The sequence below is a fragment of the Rhinopithecus bieti genome, unplaced genomic scaffold (assembly GCF_001698545.2).
Source record: "Rhinopithecus bieti isolate Rb0 unplaced genomic scaffold, ASM169854v2 scaffold_13704, whole genome shotgun sequence".
NCBI classification, from domain to species: domain Eukaryota; kingdom Metazoa; phylum Chordata; class Mammalia; order Primates; family Cercopithecidae; genus Rhinopithecus; species Rhinopithecus bieti.
In genome coordinates, this window is record NW_016808231.1 from 5791772 (window position 1) to 5807383 (window position 15612).

Here is a 15612-nt window from a genome sequence, read left to right on the forward strand (position 1 = left end):
CTTTGGGTCAGGGGCTGCAAGCTGCTTCCCCAGCCCCTGTGCTTGCTCCATCACCGGTGAACCTGCAAAGGTGTGTTTCAAAGGCTTTTGGCCCCAGACTTTATTCTGGCCGCCTGGAAAGCGGAGGCCGTGTCTCCTGCGTTTCTATGGCCCAGCGCGGGGTGGAGGTGGGGCGCGCATGCACAGGGACATGGCTGGGAGTGGGATATGCGTCCTTTTCCTGGAACCCCTCTCCCCTTGGATGCTCCCATAACCGAACTGCCAACCCAGCCCAGCCCAGTCCAGCCCATGTTGGGTTCCTGAGTCCCGGAACCTGGGCACAGGCCCCAGCTCAGTTCCCATGGACGCTATTGCGTTCATATGCAATGCCAGGCGCTTTACACACATTATCTCACTTATTTCACACGTCTTTGAGAACAGGCACTGTTCGCAGCAGATATTTATTGCACGGCTACCCCCACGCTGCCACGCCTCGCTCTCGGATGAGGAAACCGGGGGTTGCGGGGTGGATGGAGGCAAGAATGGCGCTGGAGTCCTGCCACCGTCTCAGCAGCCCCCGGGTGGCCTCGGCACCCTCAGGGCTGGAGGCAGAGCCGGTGCCGGAGCGAGCTGCGGATCTCCAGGCAGGCTTTGCGGAGTTCATCGCAGTCGGGACCCAGCACGTCCTGCTCACACACCCGCCTGTTGACCTGAGGACCACACCCAGCCTGTGCCTGGGGCTACAGCCCTCCGGGGCTCAGCCTGCCCCAAGGGATTGCTCCTGGCCAGGTGCATTGCAAGGCCTAAAATTTCAAGGGCTACCGGGACATCTCTGAGGCTCACAGAGCTCCAGAGGACTAACGGTGAATTCCTCTGCTCTGGCCGGACATGTCCCCACCCAGCAGGACAGGCTCCCACCCCGTAGGTCCCCTCTCAGCAGACCAGCTGCACCCCACCTGGTCCTCACCCTAATGGACTTCAGCCCCCTGACAGGCCTTTGAAATGCTCAAACCAACCAACCACATCTGCCTGTGAGAACCAGGGGGCATCTCACTCTCTTGTCACTACAAAGCCAGCTTCCCCCTGGCCCTGCAGATTCACCTTGCTCTGAGTACAAGCCCAGGTGGCCCCGCATGGCGTGCAGCGTCCTCCTCCCCACCCAACTGCAGTATGTGTGACTAAGAACTGCTGTGGATGGCATCTGTGCAGCGTCGGGCATCCTGTGTTTGGTTATCTTGTAGTATTGAGGGCAGAAGATCCCTCCTTCGCCAATGGATTTCATAGGAGGTGATCAGAATACCAGGGCTGGGGAGAAGGGCAAACCCAGCTCCTTGCCCCTTGTCACCCCAGAACCCCCCAACACACCTCAGTCAGCAGCTCCAGAAGGTCTCTCCCGGGGTTGGCTCTGAGGACCTCCACCAATGTCTGGATAAAGTCTGAGCCCTTGTCATCGCGATAGGCCACATAGCCTAGGTCAGGGGACCAGGGCCAGAGCATCAGACCAGGGCCCCAACCCTCTGCCTTCCAACTCCAGGGGTCCTACTGTTGGTGGAAGGTGGGGTACAAGCAGGCAGGACCCAGGAATCAGGCAAGAGAACAGGACAGGGAGCAGGGACCTCTTGCATCTGGAACAAGTTGTTGCTAGATATTTGCAGAGGTGAGCCTATGGAGAGATTCACTACTGAACACACATTTACTATGCACCTACTATGTGCCAGACACTGACCAGGGCCTCAGGGCAGGCAGATCTCCCCTGCTTCGTGGAACTCACAGCCTAGAGGAAACCTGCACACACAGTGGTTGGCACAGCGGCACCTCACAGCACTCACCATCACTGCTGTTACTACACATCATAACCCATGTAGGGAACATGGCTGGACCACAGCTGGGCTGGCATCTCTGTGCCCCAACCCTAAGCCCTAGCTGCCCCTAAGGCTACTCTAGATCGTAGGCCAGGAAGTTGGGCCCTGTGTAACCACGGGCTTCCTGATGACCCATCTCCTTACCCTCGGCGGCTGAGTAGACCGTCAGGATGTCTGCTTGGTCAGACCTCCCTGGAGGGGCGCCCCTGCAGGAGCTGCCTGCAAGAGGAATCAATTCCAGTGATCAACATTGTGGAACTCCATCAGCTCCAGGAGCTCCCAATCTGTGGCTTAAGGGCAGCCCAGGGAGGTGGAAAGAGCGCAGGGCAGGAAAGAAATGGAAGTTCAAAGCTCGGCCCAGCCACTTACCAGCTGTGACCTCAGAAAAGCTATTTGAGCTTGCCGACTCCAGGGTTCTTTTCAGGCTCCAACAGGGGAAGAAGTTCCCATTTCCCAAAGGCCCTTGCAGTTAGGGAAGATTTTCCATTGTCTTGGCAGACAGAGGATGCAGGTGGCAGCCATACCCCAGCTTAGAGCCCTGGAGATGCTCTCTGGACGGTCCCCACCACCAGCCCTGCCCAAACCCAGGCCCTGGAAGGAAGGCAGAACCCACCTTGGGCCTCAGCATACATCTGCAGGACATCTGCATGGGAGGGAACAGATGGAGGTGCCCGCAGCCAGCTCCAGTACCAGGGGAGAGCTGTGGGCCCCACACCAGCATCCCTGTTTCCTGAAGAGGGTGGGGAGAGGCAGATAGTCTCACTCCGGGGATATCTGGGGGTGCTCAGGGGTCTCGTGTGAACGTGGGGTCAAGGTGAGAACCCAGCGCCAGAGCTCCAGGGCAGGCTTGCCAGACTGGAGACATTCAGAGCTCTGAATGACAAGTGTTGAGAGTTAAGGGTTCAAGGTCGTGGACTTGACCTCTAGGAGAGGACAGGAAGGGGGCAGGGAAGGGCGGGTACCCAGGCTCCCTGGAGGAGGTAGACAGTGAGTCCTGGGGACTAAGGCTGGCCGAGAAGTGAGGGCAGGAGGCCGGGCCACTCACCCCCACGGCAGGCCTGCAGCAGGAAGACCTTGGGGCGGCCCCATAGCACCCGGCAGCAGCTCAGCTCCTGCATCAGTGCCTCGGGCTGTACCTCTTGCCCGTCAGCCCCCAGCAGCTGACCCTGTGGTCCCCCATGGGCCATCAGGGCCACAAGGACACAGCTCACAGGGCCCCTGCAGGTGTCCAGTTGCTTCTGGAACTGGGCCAGCTCCTCCCGGAAAGCCTGGGTGGGAACAATGTTGAGGCCTGGGCCAAAGCCGCCACCTCCCCAGCCCCTGGTTGCCCTCTGCCAGGCTGAGAAGGTTTCTCAGACCCTACCCACCTGGCCTCCCACCAACTGCCGCTCACAGACCCAGGGAGGAAGCCCTCTTTTTTTTTTTTTTTGAGATGGAGTCTTGCTCTGTCACCCAGGCTGGAGTGCAGTGGCGCGATCTCGGGTCACTGCTATATCCGCCTCCTGGGTTCACTCGATTCTCCTGCCTCAGCCTCCTGAGTAGCTGGGACTACAGGCGCATGCCACCACACCTGTCTAATGTTTTGTATTTTCAGTAGAGATGAGGTTTCACCGTGTTAGCCAGAATGGTCTCGATCTCCTGATGTCATGATCTGCTTGCCTCGGTCTCCCAAAGTGCTGGGATTATAGGCCTGAGCCACTGCGCCTGGCCTGTTTTTGTTTTTTGAGACAGAGTCTTGCTGTGTCACCCAGGCTGTAGTGTAGTGGCATAATCTCAGCTCACTGCAACCTCTGCCTCCTGGGTTCAAGCCATTCTCCTGCATCAGCCTCCCAAGTAGCTGGGATTACAGGCGTGCAGCACCACACCCTACTAATTTTGTCTTTATAATAGAGACAAGGTTTCACCATGGTGGTCAGGCTGGTCTCAAACTCCTAATCTCAAGTGATCCACCCGCCTCGGCCTCCCAAAGTGCTGGGATTCCAGGCATGAGCCACTGCGCCCGGCCAGCAGCCCTTTTCTAACTCCCTCCTGCAAGGCCTTGGCATGGCCTCTTTAGAGGTGACAGAGAGACCCACCTTCCTGGAGCCAGTTCTCCTCCTGCCCTGGTGGGGAAGCTGCACCGAGAAGTTGAGAGGTGTGAGGAGAGCGGAGTGGGCTGCTGGGAGCCAAGAGGGAAACCAAGACTTGGAGCTAAAGCTTTAAGCTGGGGAGGGGGTGGGGGGGGCAGAGAACCAGCCAATGAGGGAGGCCTTGGAGACCCTGGAGACCAGGCTTCTAGAGGCAGGGAAGTGACAGGCCCGATGCAGGCCGCAGGGAGGACAGAGGCTAGACGTGTGGTGCGCTTCCTGCCAGTGATGGAGAGAGGCCCAGGAGAGAGGCTCCAGGTTCCTAGGGAGGGGTCTTCCTTCAGAGCACCAGCGTCAGTTCTCGGTTTCCCCTCACCTGGGCTGTAGGGTCCATTCTCACGGTGGTCTCAAAGCCCAGGGCCCGGCATAGGCCCCCCAGTGCCTCCACGTCATGCTGGGCCCCAGGCCGGCCTTGGATCACAGCCAGGAGGAGGGCAGCCCTGGTCTTGGACAGGTCATACTGTGTGTTGGGACCGGGGGCCAGCTGCAGAGAGGGTTAAGACGCATCTAAAGTGGCCTGAGAGGACTCCAGCTCCTGGCCTCCCCAGCCTGGGTCTCCCTAAGCTTCTGTCCCACTGGAAACTATGGCCATGTGATTGGACCCCTGCCCTGTCCCCCTCACCTCAGGCCTCCAGGGCTCCACGCCTCCCAGGCACAGTGCCCCCCGCAAGGAGCTCCGAAGGACAGGGCAGCAGGTGCCCCCTGTGGACTCTTCAGTCACCTTGCGGAGGAGCTGAGGATGGGACCGAGAAAAGACTCAGCCAAACTTGTGGCTTCTATAGTCTCTTCAGGGTCACCTGCTAGAATGCAGAGAGGAGGAGGCCAGCAAAGGACAGACAGGCAGGATGGCCTCAAGCAAGACCCAGGCTCCAGTTCAGGCTCAAGGTTATGGACTTACCTGGGCGTGGATGGTCTCGAACGGACAGTGGCCACACCATTAACCCCTGCCCCAGGATCAGTGTGCATAGAGGTGGGGATGTTCCCTAGAGTAGGGCAGGGCCTGTTGGGAAGGCTCACGGGGTGGGCACTACCCTGCTGGGCGATCTGTGGAGGACAGCTGGGGCCCCCTCACCTCCAGGGCTGCCCAGGGGCCACCCAACTGCATAGTGAGACCTTCAGCCCTGGATACCAGACTTGAATCATTCCCAGTCCCAGCCTCCAGGGTCCTGTGATCTAACAGGGCGGATAATCACTGCCTGGTGTGGAAAGGGGCAGTGTGAAGTGCATGCATGGATGCAAGGAAGGGCATCGCTGGCAGCCTGTAGAGGACTGTGCAGGGCTCCTGGGACAACAGGAGGGCGTGGCAGGCAGAGGGAACCGCTTGGGCCAAGGCATGGAGTTGGGAGGAGTCTGGAGTGTCAGGGGATCCTGAGTGAGTTGTCGGGGGTCCCGAGTTGGGGGTGGGGGGCTGTTACAACTTCTGTAGACAATAAAGGTTTGTAGAATGAATCGGAGGGAGGATACACGTGAATGAATCTAACTGTAACTGACTCAGGGGGGCACAGCAGAACCAGCAGAGACAGCAGAACCAGCAGAGACAGCAGAACCAGCCCCACTTCCCTGGGCCTCCCCCTCCAGCGTCCCCACCTCCGTCAGCAGCTGCACCAGGGACCAGTGAGGAGAGCGGCCACAGAGCTCTCTCAGGCCAGCAAGGAAGGCTCCGGACTCCGGGGCAGCTGAGTGGAGAAGCAGCGCGTTGGCCTGGAGTGAGGCCCGAGGCTCATGCTCCTGGGTCCCTGCCCAGCCCCTGGATCCCGAGCCAGCTCACTCACACCCAGGGCCACTTGAGAGCAGCAGGAAGACTTTGGGGCAGCCCCGCAGGGCCCTGCAGCCACTCAGCTCCCGGACCAACTGCTGTGGCTGCCTCAGCTGCCCTCTGGGGGCCACTAAGGCCACTAAGGCACACCCCACAGGGCGCCTGTGGGCATCCAGCCGCTCCCGGAACCCAGCCAGCTTCTCGAGGAAGCCCTAGGGGCAAAAGTGAGACCGGCTTGAGTCCGGGGAGGTTTGGGGTAGGGAGGAGAATCTGGGTCAGGGGAGAGTGGGGAAGGGCTTGGTGCTGGGCCTGAGGGTGGAGGTAAGAGGCAGAGGCTCACCTGGACCGGGACCTGCCTCCTCTCCCAGCTCTCAAAGCCCAGGGCCTGGAACACGTCCTCCAGGGCAGTGACTGCAGCGGCCACCACCCCAGGGCTGATGAGCATCAGGGCTGCCTTTGGACCCCGGACGTCGTACTTCCCCTGGGGAGGTAAGGCCAGAACTAGGCTGGGCTGGGCTGGGGCTCAGCTGGGAGGCAGGAGCAGCTGGGCCAGGTGGTGCCACCTGCTACCTTTCTCCCCAGGCTGTCTCGAGTGTCTGCCATCTGCGTGGCCACCCGCAGGGTCCCAGCCACCAGAAAAGCCATAGGGCCAGGCGGGGCTTCCTCCAAGCACCAAGCACGAAGCTTGCCTCCTGGCCCTGGGCTTTCAGTGCCCTGGGTCCTAACCCTTGCCCTCTCCCCTAATGACTGCTATCAGCTCTGCTTATGAGCTGAGCTGGACTTTGCCCTTTCCCTGGAACCCTGGGTCCTGGCCCCGCTCTCCCAGCTCAGGGTGCATTCTCTGGCTTCTGCCGGTGACTTCTTTGCTGGCAGTAATGTGCCCCTACCTGAGCCAGGAACCTGTGCTCAATCCTATTCTTAGCTCCTGGCCTACGTGCTTATCTGATCTCGTTACACCCGAGTGTCTCCCTTTGGAGCCAGCCACCACCATCAAGAAGTCCTTGTACTGTCCTGGCCACCCACCACACACATGCACACACCACCAGGCCCCCAGAGGTAAAAATCACCAACTGGAATCAGTCCTGTCCACAGCGAGACCTCGCTTGCTTCTTACGGCAAACCATGGCAGCCACCGCAGGATGATGTGTGCATGGGAGGTTGGCTGAGAAAGGCCTGGGGGCAGAGAGGGCTGGCACATGCACACCTGTTATCAAGGGACCAGAGCGTCTACTGGCCCCCACCTCCCCTCAGCCAGGGGCCCTGAGGCCACCAGCAGGTGAAAGAGATGGAACCAGCACGGGTGGAAGGAGGGGTCGTGCCTGGGTGATCACTAGTTCTGACCACACACCCACCAGCTCGTGGTGGGCCCCGGCCTGGGGCTCCTGGTAGGGAGAAGTTGGATGTCAGGGGCTGGTGGGAAGGGCAGACCCACTGTCAGCCCCTCCTCTAAGGTAGTCTGGGGTAGCCTTGACTTCCGGATCCCCAACGCGCAGCAAGAGGGTCCCACCACTGACCAAGCAGCATCTCTGGGCCCTTCTTCCTTTCACAGTTGTGAGAGAGGAGTGGCCTGGTGAAGACCCTGAGTCCTGCTCAGCTCCCTGTTCTGCTAGGGCACAGATGGTGCCCCCAGAGCAGGGCAGGCACTGGCTGACACATGGGAACAAGAGTCCCAGGGGACACGGCTGCCCATTGGGGCCCAGCCAAACTGGACGCCAAGGATGTGGCTCCCCCTGGTGACAGTGCAGCAGAATGTGCCACCAGGACACCAGGCCAGGGCAAGGGGTTTATATTCCAGGTTTCCCCACACTCCAGACACCCAAAGAACAGAACACCCTGGAGGGAAGTTTTCACGTTTATTAATACTCTTCTGTTGCCCTCTGGAGGCCCGCGGGGCTGAGTCCTTGCAGGGCCTCTGGTCTGTCCCTGTTCATGGAAGGCAGTGCTCAGGAGGCAGCAGCAAAGTGCCCATGAAGTGGGGCGCCAGTGCCGGTGGAGCTGGACGTTAGTGACGATGGAACCCGGCACCAGTGCAGAAGGAGCAGGGCGCCAGTGCTGATGGAGTTGGACGTAGTGACGATGGAGCGAGGTGTTAGTGCCAATAGAGCTGGACGTTAGTGACAATGGAGTGGGGCGCCAGTGCCGATGGAGCGGGGCATTAGTGCTGATGGAGTGGGGCGCCGAGTGGGGCGTTAGTGCCGATGAAGTGGGGCGCCAGTGCCGATGGAGCGGGGGATGGAGCGGGCGCCAGGGTCGATGGAGCGGGGCATTAATGCGGATGGAGTGGGGCGCCAGTGCCGATGGAGCGGGCACCGGTGTCGATGGAGCGGGGCATTAATGCGGATGGAGTGGGCGCCAGTGCCGATGGAGTGGGCACCGGTGTCGATGGAGCGGGGCATTAATGCCGATGGAGCAGGGTACCAGTACCGATGGAGTGGGATGCTAGTGCTGATAGAATGCTAGTGCTAAGTATGGTGCAGCCACACCTCTGGAGGAGCAGATGGCAGCCAGGCGCCCTGCTCTTGGTCTCCAGGGTTGGCCTCCTGTCGCTGGAGCCACCATTATCCTCACCAGACTGGTGGGCAAGTGGCTCTCAGAGCCTCATGCTAGGGCAAGTAGACCGAGGGCAAAGGCAGGCCGAGTCCGTGTGGCCAGGACAGGGCAGAGTGGTCATGGCCTGGAAACGGGAGTGGGTGGGGGCCAGAAAGCCCCTGCGCCCTAAGACCCGTGGTGTAGGCTGACTGTCCCTCCCAAAGCCCAGCAACCCCCTGGGGGCCAAGGCCAGTCCTCCATGCCCACTGAAAGGCACAGGTTGGCAGGGCAGAGGCCTGACTCATGGACCCACCCCAGAGGGTGGGGACCAAAGAGCCACACAGTCAAATGAGGCTCGGGGGCTTCTGGGAAGGGACCTAGACCCGAGTCCTCGCCACCCTGCTGCCCCTGTCAGGAATGTGTTGGGGCTCCAGAAACTAGAGGGGAAGAGAAACGCTAGGCGCAGAAGGGGGAAAGACGACCAGATCAGGGGACGGGAGGGGGGCTTCCGTTCCCTTTGAGTGCTGGGCAAGTCCTCAGAGCCGAGCAGGGCAGGCGAGCTCCGAGTGTGGGGTACCCTGGGGTCCCTCGGACAGCCCAAGAGGTGGCCACAAATAGAAGGAGAGTCCCAGTGGTGAATGAAGTAGGATGTGCCGTGGCTGGGCCTCCCCCAAGTTGCGGGCCAAGCTGGCTGCTCACCCCACGGGCTGGGCCATCTTGGCGTGCAGGCTCTGATGCGCGATGAGGTGCGCGCGCTGCTTGAAGCTCTTGTCGCACTCTCCGCAGCCGAAGGGCCGCTCCCCGGTGTGCACGCGCCGATGGTCCAGCAGGTAGGAGCGCAGCGAGAAGCTCTTGCCGCAGTCGCTGCAGCCGAAAGGCTTCTCGCCCGTGTGGATGCGCTGGTGGTCAGCCAGGTAGGCGCTGCGGCTGAAGCTCTTGCCGCACTCGGAACAGGAGAAGGGCTTCTCGCCCGTGTGCACGCCTTGGTGGCGCACCAGGTCCGAGGAGCTGCGGAAGCTCTTGTCGCACTCGGGGCATTTGTGCGGCTTCTCGCCCGTGTGCGTGCGCTGGTGCCGCGCCAGGTCCGAGCCCCAGCGGAAGCGCTTTCCACACTGCCCGCAGCTGTGTGGCTTCTCGGCTGCCAGGTCCCGGAACTGGCGCCGGCGAGTGGGTGGCCGCCCCCGTCGCGCACCCACCACTGGGCCCAGGGCCGCCCTCGGCCGGTTCTCACTCTCCCAGGCCTCAGCCTCCTCCGGGCTCCAGGATACAGTCACGTCGCTGCCTGTCTGGCCCGGCAGCACCGGCACCACCTCCTCCAGCCGGGACTTCTCATTTTGGCCTTTGAGCCCCAAACCTGCAAGGGGAAGGAGGCGACCTCTTCAGTCCCACTTGGTTCTGGGGCCAGAGCTGAGGTAAGGAAGAAACAAGGCTAGGGAAAGCTTCCTGGCCTCCAGGTTCAGAAAGCCCTGCGCTCACACTGCCGAATCCTCAGTTTCCTTATCTATAAAATGGGGGATGATTGGCCGGGCGCAGTGGCTCAAGCCTGTAATCCCAACATTTTGGGAGGCTGAGGCGGGTGGATAACCTGAGGTTAGAAGTTCCAGACCAGCCTGGCCAATATGGCGAAACCCCGTCCCTACTAAAAATACAAAAATTAGCAGGACGTGGTAGTGTGCGTCTGGAATTCCAGCTACTCAGGAGGCTGAGGCAGAAGAATCACTTGAACCCAGAAAGCGGAGGTTGCAGTGAGCCGGGATCATGCCATTGCACTCCAAGAGCAAGACTTTGTCTTAAAAACAAACAAAAAAAACAAAAACAAAAACAAACAAAAACCCAAATAAAACAGGGATGATGAAAAAATGCGGCAGAGCAGCACTCTGAGCAAGCCTCTGATCCTGCCTGCATAGGCCAGCCCCCTAAGCCATCTGTGCCCTGCAGGCCACACTGGGATCCAATGTCCCACTCTGAACCCCAGATATCAAGCTCCACAGCAGAACAGATTTAGAGTAATTCTGAAAATTTTCAAGGGCCGGGCGTGGTGGCTCATGCCTGTAATCCCAGCACTTCGGGAGGCCCAGGTGGGCGGATCACGAAATCAGGAGTTCGAGACCAGCCTGACCAACATGGTGAAAACTCGTCTCTATTAAAAATACAAAAAAATTAGCCGAGCATGGTGGCTCATGCCTGTAATCCCAGCTACTCAGGAGGCTGAGGCAGGAGAATTGCTTGAACCCGGGAGGTGGAAGTTTCAGTGAGCTGAGATCACACCACTACATTCCAGCCTGGCGACAGAGGAAGACTCCATCTCAAAAAAAAAAAGAAAAAAAGAAAAGAAAGAAAAAATTTTTCCCAGCTGTCACAGTCGGAAACTGAGGAACCAAACTGGCCTGGCTAGTGTGGCTCCCTTCACCATGTAGGCTCTAATTCTCCAAACTCAACACATGAGAGATCTGGGCAGAGGTCGCAGCCCATCCTGCTGGGAGTGTGGACTCAACAAGATGATCCCTGATGGTGCTGAGAAGGGGCCTGGCGTGGAGAGGGAACTGGTAAGGGCAGTTCTGACGAGCAGGGGCCCAGGCTGGTGAGCAGCTGGGGTTTCCCGTCAGCACCCCTGCTCCTGGCAGCCCAAGGTGGCCTCACAACCATGCCTGATCCAAGTCCCACTGTGTCCCTTCAGCATCCACTGACCTGAGTCTCAGGTCCCTTATGTGTAAAATGGGGACAATCCTTCTATGCACTAGGCAGTGAGACTCAAAGGAGAGGCTGCCCTTACGAGCACTCAGGGCTGGGCAGCGCCGGCGCTGTCCCATGCTGCATGTGGAGAGGCACAAAAACTGATCGTCAGCCAAGAAAGGAGTTACTCAGGCTCTTGGCAAGACTTGGGGATAGCCTGCTTTGGAACCACCTAAGGATGGGGTGGGAAAGAAGACTGAAGTTCCAACAGGATGGGGGGCGGCCAGCCTGGACCCAAAGGCCCTGGGTGCTTACCCAGGGTGGTGTTCCGGGAGTTCTCCCGCTTTATGTCCCAGAAGAGATCCCGCTGAGCAGGGTCCAGGGTGCCCCATTCTTCCCGGGAGAAATAGAATGGAATGTCTCCCAATGCCACAGGTCCCTGGAATGGGGTGAGAAGACCCAGCTCAGGGCTCCCTTGCTCAGGCCTCCCAGCAGCACTGGCGGGGACAGATGGGTCAGATGAAAGAGGCCTGATGGGACAGCAAGTCCCATTTTACAAACTCAACAGAGCCAAGTGCCTTAAAGAAGACAAAGGGACTGGTGACTCACATGGACCCCAGAGACAAAGCAGGTGTCCGTCGTCTCTCTGGTACGCCCCTCTTTAAGAAGAGCAGGAGGCTGGGCTGAAGGAGAAGAATGGAGCCTTAGAAAGGCCAGCCCAGGCCTGACACCGATGCCTATGGCCTCCCCAACCTGTGTGCATTCACACATGCCCTAGACTTCACAGAGGGAGCTGTCCTGCCTATGACCCTTTGGGCAACGCCGGTGACAGAGCTAAGTCCCTGCCCAGCCACTCTACTGCCCACAAGGACAGAGGCTTACTCACCGCTATGGCTGTGCTGCTCTTGGGGAAGAGATGGCCGCCTCCGTGCCCCCACCATTGGGGGAGGCCCTTTGGCCTGAGATCCCTGGCCTGCAGCCTCGGGTTCCGCCTCCTCCGAGGGCACATCCTGTGCAGGAACCACAATATGCTCATCAGCCCGAGACCAGACCGGGGGAGACAGAGTTTATTCCCTGGGAAGGAGACACAGGACATGACCCTCAGGATGCTGGGGTGTGGGAAGGAGACCAATATGGTGCCCCAGGAAAGTCCAGAGGAGAATGTGATACCAGGCAATGCTGTGTGCCCAAGGACGCTCCCCAATCATTCACGAGGCAAGAACCAGCCCTGAAAGGCCAGAATCACAGCCACTTAGCAAGGGGGGAGCTGGGGACCCTCCTGCCAAAGGCAGAACCCCATCCCCTAGCCACTCATCAGAACCTCCCCAGATGCATCCAATGTGAAGGATCCGATATCCCACAAGGTAATAGGGGCCCCAGACAGCTCCACCTTCTAGCCTCACTCTGGAGCTGGCTCTCTGCACACCCTAGTGTCCCCAGAGCCAGGCCTAGAGCAAAATGCAAATAAACATCAGCCAGACCCTGCATGGAGCTAAAACTTCCTTCCTGGAACATTCACACTTCAGCCCTATTGTTGCCTTCCACAGCCGCAAAAAATAAATCACATTTACTTTGGACTGCATCTTTCAGAAAGGCACCCATGGCACGCTGTGCTTGTGTGCCTGCTCCTGGGGGCTCTGTGTCTCCCCTACCCTGTGAGCCTCTGGGAGACTTATCTCTGCAGGGTACCTATTCACCAGGTACCATCCAGGTGACTCTGGATATTGAAGGGCCCCTCACCTGCGGCCAGGCTTTCAATGGCTGCTTCTGTAGGTCCTCCACCAAGGCGACAGCCTCCTCGCCACTTCCCGGGTGCTGCTCGCGCACCCAGCCCTGGATCTCCCCTGGCAGCACCGTCAGGAACTGCTCCAGCACTAGCAGCTCCAGGATCTGCTCCTTGGTGCGCAACTCGGGCCGCAGCCAGCGGCAGCAGAGCTCCCAGAGCTGGCTGAAGGCCTCATGAGGCCCATGCACATCCCCATAGCAGAACTGCCGGAAGCGCTGTCGGCAGGCTTCGGAATCCCTGCTGTCCTCATGCTGGGCAGATTCCTGTTCCCAGGAAGAATCTTCCACTTTCACAATCAGAAGCCCTTCTCCCTCCCCAGGGGTCTGGTCCTGGGGCTCCAAGGGGGCTGCCATTCCCCTGGCCTGAGGCTCAGGGTTGGTCGGCCTCAACCTGGGCCCCAGAACCTGTACTTTCAGTCTCAAGGAGGGACCCCCTGTGGTAGCTGGGCCGGCATCTGGATGCGTACTCCTGGGGAAAGAGCAAAATGGCAGGACTGGGGAGGAAGGATGTGGAATACAGGGGCAGACCCCAGGCTGCAGAGCCATCCAGTCCCATCCTTTCATGGCCCTGAAGCCTTTTCTAGGCTTTATTGTAATGCCTCGCTCACGTGACTATTAACACAGGCCCACAAGCTCTCATCCCAAAGCCAGAAATACAAACCCTGGGTATTTCATAACTCTTTGAAAGCAAAACCCAATATCAATCATTTGGCAGCACTACCTGACCTGATATAAGCATATTTATAATTTCAATTTATTCCACTAAATGTAAATATTCAAAATTATGGCAGAAATATTAGTAACATAGATCTTCAGTTTATAAAAATTCAGTGAGCTATATCCACGGATGTGTTTTTCTGTATGGACATTATACATCAACTAAAACCTTTTTTTTTTTTTTGAGAGAGTCTCACTCTGTTGCCCAGGCTGGAGAGCAGTGGTGCAATCTTGGTTCACTGCAACCTCTGCCTTCCAGGTTCAAGCGATTCTCCTGCCTCAGCCTCCCAAGTAGCTGAGACTACAGGCACCAGCTACCACGCCCAGCTAATTTTTCTATTTTTAGTAGAGACAAGGTTTCACCATGTTGGCCAGGATGGTCTCGAACTCCTGACCTTGTGATCCACCCGCCTTGGACTCCCAAAGTGCTGGGATTACAGGCGTGAGCCACTGCGCCCCGCCTAATTAAAAAATTTTAACTGATGTGTTTCATTATTTAGTGTTGCCCCAGATCCCTCTGGAGATGTGCTTGATATATTGTATATGCACTATATTAGTTTTCTCAAATTTGAAAACCTCTGAATTCTAAAACACATCTGGCCCTGAGGTGTCACAGAAGGCCTCACAGACACCATCCAAAGCCATTTATCCACAGGTACATATAAATGTATGACACCTTTATGCCTTACATCGTTACTCTTCACTGAAAAGTGTATTATGCAATTTTCAGTAATCGATTTTTTGTTTCAACAATACAAATACAAACTGGCTGGGCTTGGTGGTTTATGCCTGTAATCCCAGCATTTTGGGAGACAGAGACAGGATGATTGCTTGAGGCCAGGGGTTCAAGACCACTTTGGGAAGACAATGTGAGACGCCATCTGTACCAAAAAACAAAAAAAGCCGGGTGGGGCCCCTGTAGTCCCAGCTACTGGGGAGGCTGAGGAGGGAAGACCTCTTGAGTCCAGGAGTTTTAGGTTGCAATGAACTATGATCGCACCACCGTACTCCAGCCTGGGCAACAGAGTGAGGCCGTCTCAAAAAAAAAAAAAAAAAAAAAAAAAAAAAAAAGTAAAAGACAAAAGAAAAGAAAAAAATACAAACTATCGTAATAAAAAAGGGGGGAAATTCAAATACGGAAGTCCGTAAAACTCTCCCTTCCTCAATGCAATTGTACCCCCCGACTTAACAGTCTGTCAAGTGACGTCCCAGACCTTTTCCTATGCTTCTACTAAAAAAGCCATCCATGGGGGGAGAAAAGAAAAGAAAAAGAAGGTGCTTTATGTGTTTTTACATAAATGAGACCTTACTGCACAGACAGCAGCACGATGAGCTTCCGCGGTATGGATACGTTCCAGTTTCTTAATCAATACTCAAGTGATGCATTCGGGTTGTTTCCAATTATTTAGTCCACCCTAAGCGCTTTATTTATTCTGCTCCTCACAAGACCCCTGAAAGGTGCGTACACCATTCTCATCCTCTGGTGACTTCGAAGAAGACTTTCCTCGAAGAGGGCCAGGACTCACCAGGGTCGCTCAGCAGGACACGGCAGGCGGGAAGGTGAGCCAGCCAGAGGCCCGCGCTGTCCCCCGCAGCCTCGCCCGCGGGGAGAGCGGCGAGCGTGCAGGGGCGTCTGCCTGCGGATCAAGAGGGCAGAACGGCGCGGGGGACCCAGCACTTCCTAGTAGTGCGCCCGCCCTTCGGCCTCTGCCTCGGGGCGCTGATCCCGGCCACCCGGAGCTCGGTGGTTGATGTCAGAGCCAGGCGGCCAGAGCCCCCGTCCCCGCCCCCGCCCCGAAACACACAACGCCCACGGCGACCCAAGAGACACCGCCAGTTCCCGGCGCCGGAAGTGGTCGCAGGGCTCGCTGGGAAACTACGCGGCGCAAGCATTCCCTAGCTCCCAGAAAGCCGTTTGTTCACTGAGCCCGCCTTCTCCCTGACTGATGGCCAATGAACAGGAAGAATTCTCAGGCTCCCTATTAGAAGACGGAAACGCCATACGCGTCATACACCTGCATCCGGGAGGAAAGGCAACGCTCTGCGTCTATATTTGCTTTGTTCTCTTTCGTCGCCGCTTTTCTTTCACATTTCCTTGCGCCTCTGGCCCTTGAGCGACAAAAAGGGGAAGCCAAGGCTGGCCCGAGGAAAGGAGAGGGCACATGGCCTAGCCACGAGTGGAGCG

The 15612-nt window shown here is 57.9% G+C and overlaps 2 protein-coding genes across 6 annotated transcripts; both read right to left on the reverse strand.

Annotated features, from left to right (window-relative positions):
- Positions 1-421: 421 nt before the first annotated feature.
- On the reverse strand, positions 422-7474 carry LOC108538330 (caspase-14-like). 3 transcript variants are annotated; one of them, XM_017886388.1, is made up of 12 exons: positions 6294-7474; positions 6064-6204; positions 5740-5935; positions 5555-5643; positions 4590-4700; positions 4284-4451; positions 2887-3109; positions 2455-2484; positions 2211-2303; positions 1986-2060; positions 1345-1448; positions 557-689 (listed from the first exon to the last, which is right to left on the reverse strand). In XM_017886388.1, exons 1-12 carry the CDS (start codon positions 6366-6368, stop codon positions 576-578), a joined length of 1419 nt encoding a protein of 472 aa, XP_017741877.1. In that variant the 5' UTR covers positions 6369-7474; the 3' UTR covers positions 557-575. The 3 variants fall into 3 exon arrangements, with proteins under 3 accessions (XP_017741878.1, XP_017741877.1, XP_017741876.1); XM_017886387.1 differs by having other exon boundaries at positions 2455-2571; XM_017886389.1 differs by lacking the exon at positions 2211-2303 and having other exon boundaries at positions 422-689; positions 2455-2571.
- Positions 7475-7564: 90 nt separating this feature from the next.
- On the reverse strand, positions 7565-15388 carry ZNF213 (zinc finger protein 213). Of its 3 annotated transcripts, none has more exons than XM_017886390.1 (6): positions 14954-15264; positions 12666-13179; positions 11812-11935; positions 11535-11608; positions 11241-11364; positions 7565-9606 (listed from the first exon to the last, which is right to left on the reverse strand). In XM_017886390.1, the coding sequence occupies exons 2-6, from the start codon at positions 13062-13064 to the stop codon at positions 8948-8950; spliced, it is 1380 nt and encodes a 459-aa protein (XP_017741879.1). In that variant the 5' UTR covers positions 13065-13179; positions 14954-15264; the 3' UTR covers positions 7565-8947. The 3 variants fall into 3 exon arrangements, with proteins under 3 accessions (XP_017741879.1, XP_017741881.1, XP_017741882.1); XM_017886392.1 differs by having other exon boundaries at positions 14738-15050; XM_017886393.1 differs by lacking the exons at positions 11241-11364; positions 11535-11608 and having other exon boundaries at positions 14954-15388.
- Positions 15389-15612: the final 224 nt, after the last annotated feature.